The sequence below is a fragment of the Lepidochelys olivacea genome, assembly GCF_965140295.1.
Source record: "Lepidochelys olivacea isolate rLepOli2 genome assembly, chromosome: 3".
NCBI lineage: Eukaryota > Metazoa > Chordata > Testudines > Cheloniidae > Lepidochelys > Lepidochelys olivacea.
In genome coordinates this window covers 197767580-197775272 of record NC_140413.1, presented here as the reverse complement: position 1 = coordinate 197775272, position 7693 = coordinate 197767580, and the positions used below count along the sequence as shown (strand labels likewise).

Sequence of the window (7693 nt, the reverse complement as noted above, 5' to 3'; positions counted from 1 at the left end):
CAGCTGCGGGATTGGGCTGGCCACTGGAGCAGCATGTAGCTGTGTGGGGCACCAGGAAATTTGGGGCAAATTGGTGCCCCAAATTTCCTGGAGCTCTACACAGATGCGTAGTTTGCATATGGGTAAGGTTGGCCCTGCATATTGTTAACATTTCATGTTAGTGTACTGACTCCTGAATCTGTGTTATCCCTTGCTGTTGTTCTTGGGTTTTAAATATTACTCCATTTAAACATATTGATAATATCTATACATTCATCTTTTGGTTCAGCCAGCCCTTGTGAATTGTTACCTATAGTGAAAGACCCTCTAAACCAGTGGTTCCCAAACTGGGGTTTGTGAACCTCTGGGGGTTCGTAAAATAATACAGGGGGTTCTCAGGAAAAAGTTCCTTAATGGCGAACAGAGCTGTCCCTAGGGACCTCAGGCAGCACGGGGCCAGCAGCCAGGAGTCCCTGGATTTCCAAGAGCTAAGCAGATCAAAGCAATCATATCTATCACACTGAGGAGATTTAAACTTCAAGACTCCTTATAAGAAATGGAAAGGGAGGTGGATATTTTTTGGTGTTTTCAAAATTAAATAGGCAGCTAGTATTGTTTTTAAAATTATTATGAAGAACAAGATTAAGCTTTGTTGTAACATGCGTGGTTTGCCTGGACTGCTCAAGACCTGAATGCTTGTGTAGGAAGAACTCTTTGAGTTGGCTTCTTAAATACCTTCATGCTGTTTCACATCTGATACTCCTTGATGAAACATAGGAGCCTTGTCTTATAACAGGCTTATTCAAAGTGATACAAGCTACGAAAGTGAGATCTTGGAAGAGTGTTGCCATTTTCATAACGTAATAAAAATACTGTAATGATTAATAGTAAGAATAATATAGTGTGTAATAAGCACGTCATAAAAACAAATTTTATATTTCCAGGATCACTGCTTTTATAATTTAGACTCAGGTAAAGGAGGAAATCCCTGGAAATATTCATATTTAGGAGGGGGGCTCACAAGACTAGACATTTTAGTGACAGGGGTTCACAGGTTGTGAAAGTTGGGGAACCACTGCTCCAGACGGTAGCGTGGCCTAAAAGGATCAGCCCTTCTGTCAAAGTATAGACCAACAAAAACATCCCGGGAGAAGGGACCTTCCACTTGTCCCTGCAGAGCTAGAAGTGAAGGGGGCAGAAGGTAAGAAGACTTTGTCCAGTGTTTGCTGAGCCTGGCGCTGGGAGAGGGGATGGGCGGGGAGGCTGGGGGCTGCTGGCCCGGGCGGGCGGTCTGCGGGAGGAGCGGGGCTGGCTGGCACGGGGGGCTCCGGGGCTGGCTCAGGCCTGTCCCCTTGAGGCGGGGGCGGAGCGCTCTGGCGGCCTCTCCGCGGGAGGAGGGAAGGGCCAGGCGGGCTCCACGGGGAAGAGCCGCGTGCAGAGGCACCAGACGAGGGCGCTGTGGAGAGCGCGGCGGGCTCCGTCCCTCTCTGGGTTTGTCCCCGCCCGGCCCCCGTCACTTGCCGTGCCGGCGCTCGCTCGCTCGCTCCCCCGGTCCGGCATGGCGGCGGAGCAGCCCCAGCCCGCGGGCTCCAGGCCGCTGAGCGGGCTGCTGAGCGGCATCGCGCAGGCCGCGTACTACGGCCACGCGGGCGTCACCGAGGAGCTGCTGCGGGGCCAGCTCTACCCCGAGGCGGCGCCGCACGAGTTCCGGGCCCTGCTGGCCAAGATGAGCGGCGTCCTCAAGGTAGCAGCGCCCGCGGCCGGACAGACGGACAAGCTGGGCGGGGGCGCGAGGGACAGACGGACAAGCTGGGCTGGGGGGAAGGGGGGGCGCGAGGGACAGACGGACAAGCTGGGCTGGGGAAAGGGGGGACGCGAGGGACAGACGGACAAGCTGGGCTGGGGGAAAGGAGGGGCGCGAGGGACAGACGGACAAGTTGGGCTGGGGGGAAGGGGGGGCGCGAGGGACAGACGGACAAGCTGGGCTGGGGGGAAGGGGGGGCGCGAGGGACAGACGGACAAGCTGGGCTGGGGGGAAGGGGGGGCGCGAGGGACAGACGGACAAGCTGGGCTGGGGGGAAGGGGGGGCGCGAGGGACAGACGGACAAGCTGGGCTGGGGGGAAGGGGGGGCGCGAGGGACAGACGGACAAGCTGGGCTGGGGGGCCAGTGGAGAGGGGTCGGGACGGACCGACGGACAGTTGATGTCGCCATTTACAGGCATGACAGGAGGGGCTCACGGGTTAAATAAACCGAGCTGCGCAGTGAACGAGGCCGTGAGCATCCGTGGGACCAAGCAGAGTTTGGTGCTGGGGTTGCCCCACGGCCTTTGGGATGGTCCCTGAAACCTCGGCCCAGGGACAGCCCTCAGAGAGGGGCAGGGGGGCTGGGTGGGTGGGTGCCTGCCTGCCTGCCTGCCCGCCCATTCGCTTAAAAGAAAAAATCCCCTGCTCCTGTAAGTCTGTTCTTCCCCCATGTTGCAGTGGCAACCGCTCATGGGAGTTGCAGCCGAGATTTGGGACAAGTTGGTGAGTAAAATCATGGGACATGGCTGGCATGGCGTGCAGCAATTAGGGTGTCGAAGATGGAAGCAGGCTACATTTTCTTTTAAATGTTACTACTGGTTGAGGCTGGTTTGACTAGACATAATTAGAGCCCTATCAAATGCTTGGTCCATTTTGGTCAATTTCATGGTAATAGGATTTTTTAAATAGTCAATTTCATGGTTTCAGATGTTTACATGTGAAATTTCATAGTGTTGTAACTGTGGGGGGTTGTGACACAACAGCGGGTTGTGGTGGGCAATGGGGTTGCCACCCTTACTTCTGTGCGGCTGCTGGCAGGGGCACTGTCTTCAGAGTTGGGCGACCACGGAGCAGCAGCTGCTGTCCAGGTGCCCAGCTCTGAAGCCAGTGTCGCCGCCCACAGCAGCGCAGAAGTGAGGGTCGCAGGGTATTGTGGAGATCATCACTTTGGGGGGGTGCAAGGCCAGTCTTATGGGTGGGTCACCACCTAGGGCCTCATGGTCAGGGAGGTGCCATGATTCAACTCCCCCGAGCCAGTCCAAGGCTCCTTTAACCTATGAGTGCTGGGCCTGGAGCTGGGAGGAGCAGGGTTGGGGGTGCCCCAGACCCTGCACTGTGCTCCAGCTGTTAGTCCCGGCTTAGCTGGGGAAGGACAGGACTTTCTCTTCCCCTGCACGGGCCACTCCAGGGGGCAGGTCAGACCCCTCTCCGGGAAACTCCCCTCACAGCAGGAAGCTCCATGGCTTTGCTGCCTGCAGAGCCTAGCTTTGAAGGCAACACCACAAGTACTCCTTTTCTTTTTACAGAAGTAAGGGTGTACCACCCTGCAGGGAAAGAGGAAGTCCTTCTGGGACTAGCAGCTGGAGCCCGGTACATGGTGGGAGGCCCCTTCAATAGCCAGATTTCAGGGGGAGATCAGATTTCACGGTCCATGATGCGTTTTTTAACAGCTGTGAATTTGGCAGGGTCATAGACATAACACACAGTAGTAGCAAAAGCTTCCCCTGTGGTGTCCCACTAATGTTTCTCAGCCGTGACGTGGAGGGACCATTTCAAGGGGTTAGAGGGTAGTTCAGTTTCTAAACTGATTTGTTCTTTGGTGTCTCAGTTGAGAATGCCAGCAGAATAACCAATTGGTGTCAGCTGTGGTGGTGGTTTTGTAATGTGAACAGCTGTCCGTTGGACTGTGCACTGAGGCCACCAAACCATTTTACCTAAACATGAAAACTGGTATCACCTGGAGTGAATGTTAGGTGTTACCAGTCTACGGCCATGTTCCTGCAGTCATCTCCATGTAGGTAGGAGGGCCTATCAGCGCAGATGCAATCGTAGGGTTAGGTGTTTCACTTGGATGTGAAGGTGTGATTTAGAAGTTAAAGGCTCTATTGCCTTTCCAATTTCTGAAAAATCTGGTTCTCCCCAGGACAATATTTCTTACACTGGATTTAACTATCCATTATATGAGTGACCATATTGCCTAAATCTGTGTATCTAGCCAGTCACTCAGTCAAACAAATAACAGTGAACATACCTTTTGCAAAGCAGAAGAGTTGTCAGAATACTCTCTGCTCTGTGGTATTACTGCAACATTTAATAGAGCAGGTTGGAGTTGGTTGCAGCTGAGAGTGTCTTTACGCACGTCAAAGGAACAGGAAAAGTTGGCAGAGGGCATTTTTACCCTGGTACCCTATTGACACAATGTCTCTGTGCTGCAGGTAGGGAAAATGGAACTGATCAACCTTTATAAAAATATCAGATTACTACCTGAAGTCACAGTACATCTCACTATACAGAAATGAGTTACATCTGTCAGCGTAGTTCAGCAGGTAGGAAACTGGAATGTGACTTAGGAGATTGGAGTTCTATTTCCAGCTCATCTAAATTGAAGTTACTTGCCCAAAATCAAACAGCACCTGTTTGTCCTTCTGTTTCCCCTCTCACCCTATATCTATCTCATTTATTTAGAGCGTAAGCTCTTTTCAGGGCAGAGACTGGCTTCTACTATGTGTTTGTACAGTGCCTAGTGCAATGGGGCACTGATCTCATTTGGAGACTTTAGGCACTACTGTGATGCAGATAGTAATAACACATATAAAATAATAGACTATTTTTAAAATTATTAATATATGAAATGTATTGGACTAAGTGCAGTTTCTGTAAACATTTTCTTTTGTATCATTTAAAAAAAATGAAGAGTAACTAGTAGGTACTCCTTGATTTTTTTGAATAATTATTGTAATAAGCATGCCTACTGTGAATAACTCATTCCCAGTAGAAACTGAGTAGGAAATAAAATATTTTATTTACCCGACAAACAGATTTTCATCATGTATCCCTAGTAGAGGAGGAAAGCCTTCATCTGGCACTGGAAGTAGAAATGTTTCTTAGGAATAAGAAAAGGAGTACTTGTGGCACCTTAGAGACTAACCAATTTATTAGAGCATAAGCTTTCGTGAGCTACAGCTCACTTCCTCAGATGCATATCGTGGAAACTGCAGCAGGCTTTATATATACAGAGAGAATATGAAACAATACCTCCTCCCACCCCACTGTCCTGCTGGTAATAGCTTATCTAAAGTGATCATCAGGTGGGCCATTTCCAGCACAAATCCAGGTTTTCTCACCCTCCACCCCCCCACACAAATTCACTCTCCTGCTGGTGATAGCCCATCCAAAGTGACAACTCTTTACACAATGTGCATGACAATCAAGTTGAGCTATTTCCTGCACAAATCCAGGTTTTCTCACATCCCCCCCACCCCCATACACACATAAACTCACTCTCCTGCTGGTAATAGCTCATCCAAACTGACCACTCTTCAAGTTTAAATCCAAGTTAAACCAGAACATCTGGGGGGGGGGGGTAGGAAAAAACAAGAGGAAACAGGCTACCTTGCATAATGACTTAGCCACTCCCAGTCTCTATTTAAGCCTAAATTAATAGTATCCAATTTGCAAATGAATTCCAATTCAGCAGTTTCTCGCTGGAGTCTGGATTTGAAGTTTTTTTGTTTTAAGATAGCGACCTTCATGTCTGTGATTGCGTGACCAGAGAGATTGAAGTGTTCTCCGACTGGTTTATGAATGTTATAATTCTTGACATCTGATTTGTGTCCATTTATTCGTTTACGTAGAGACTGTCTAGTTTGACCAATGTATATGGCAGAGGGGCATTGCTGTCACAGGATGGCATATATCACATTGGTGGATGTGCAGGTGAACGAGCCTCTGATAGTGTGGCTGATGTTATTAGGCCCTGTGATGGTGTCCCCTGAATAGATATGTGGGCACAATTGGCAACGGGCTTTGTTGCAAGGATAAGTTCCTGGGTTAGTGGTTCTGTTGTGTGGTATGTGGTTGTTGGTGAGTATTTGCTTCAGGTTGCGGGGCTGTCTGTAGGCAAGGACTGGCCTGTCTCCTAAGATTTGTGAGAGTGTTGGGTCGTCCTTTAGGATAGGTTGTAGATCCTTAATAATGCGTTGGAGGGGTTTTAGAGTTGGGGGCTGAAGGTGATGGCTAGTGGCGTTCTGTTATTTTCTTTGTTAGGCCTGTCCTGTAGTAGGTAACTTCTGGGAACTCTTCTGGCTCTATCAATCTGTTTCTTTACTTCTGCAGGTGGGTATTGTAGTTGTAAGAAAGCTTGACAGAGATCTTATAGGTGTTTGTCTCTGTCTGAGGGGTTGGAGCAAATGCGGTTGTATCGCAGAGCTTGGCTGTAGACGATGGATCGTGTGGTGTGGTCAGGGTGAAAGCTGGAGGCATGCAGGTAGGAATAGCGGTCAGTAGGTTTCCGGTATAGGGTGGTGTTTATGTGACCATTGTTTATTAGCACTGTAGTGTCCAGCGGCACTGCTATGGGTACCCGCATGGCCCCACAGTATGCCAACATTTTTATGGCTGATTTAGAACAACGCTTCCTCCGCTCTCGTCCCCTAAAGCCCCTACTCTACTTGCGCTATATTGATGACATCTTCATCATCTGGACCCATGGAAAAGAAGCCCTTGAGGAATTCCACCATGATTTCAACAATTTCCATCCCACCACCAACCTCAGCCTGGACCAGTCCACACAAGAGTTCCACTTCCTAGACACTACGGTGCTAATAAACAATGGTCACATAAACAGCACGCTATACCGGAAACCTACTGACCGCTATTCCTACCTGCATGCCTCCAGCTTTCACCCTGACCACACCACACGATCCATTGTCTACAGCCAAGCTCTGCGATACAACCGCATTTGCTCCAACCCCTCAGACAGAGACAAACACCTACAAGATCTCTGTCAAGCTTTCTTACAACTACAATACCCACCTGCAGAAGTAAAGAAACAGATTGATAGAGCCAGAAGAGTTCCCAGAAGTTACCTACTACAGGACAGGCCTAACAAAGAAAATAACAGAACGCCACTAGCCGTCACCTTCAGCCCCCAACTCTAAAACCCCTCCAACGCATTATTAAGGATCTACAACCTATCCTAAAGGACGACCCAACACTCTCACAAATCTTGGGAGACAGGCCAGTCCTTGCCTACAGACAGCCCCGCAACCTGAAGCAAATACTCACCAACAACCACATACCACACAACAGAACCACTAACCCAGGAACTTATCCTTGCAACAAAGCCCGTTGCCAATTGTGCCCACATATCTATTCAGGGGACACCATCACAGGGCCTAATAACATCAGCCACACTATCAGAGGCTCGTTCACCTGCACATCCACCAATGTGATATATGCCATCCTGTGCCAGCAATGCCCCTCTGCCATATACATTGGTCAAACTGGACAGTCTCTCCGTAAACGAATAAATGGACACAAATCAGATGTCAAGAATTATAACATTCATAAACCAGTCGGAGAACACTTCAATCTCTCTGGTCACGCAATCACAGACATGAAGGTCGCTATCTTAAAACAAAAAAACTTCAAATCCAGACTCCAGCGAGAAACTGCTGAATTGGAATTCATTTGCAAATTGGATACTATTAATTTAGGCTTAAATAGAGACTGGGAGTGGCTAAGTCATTATGCAAGGTAGCCTGTTTCCTCTTGTTTTTTCCTACCCCCCCCCCCCCCCAGATGTTCTGGTTTAACTTGGATTTAAACTTGAAGAGTGGTCAGTTTGGATGAGCTATTACCAGCAGGAGAGTGAGTTTGTGTGTGTATGGGGGTGGGGGGGATGTGAGA

General features: G+C 49.3%; 1 protein-coding gene across 1 annotated transcript in view; it reads left to right on the top strand.

Moving 5' to 3' along the window:
• Window positions 1-1436: 1436 nt before the first annotated feature.
• The window catches only part of COMMD1 (copper metabolism domain containing 1), a 128329-nt gene continuing 122072 nt past the window's right edge, over window positions 1437-7693 (top strand). Inside the window, exon 1 of the mRNA XM_084622511.1 lies at window positions 1437-1723. Coding sequence (XP_084478637.1) covers window positions 1538-1723 — 186 coding nt within the window. The 5' untranslated portion in view covers window positions 1437-1537. The remainder of the gene's footprint in view (window positions 1724-7693) is intronic.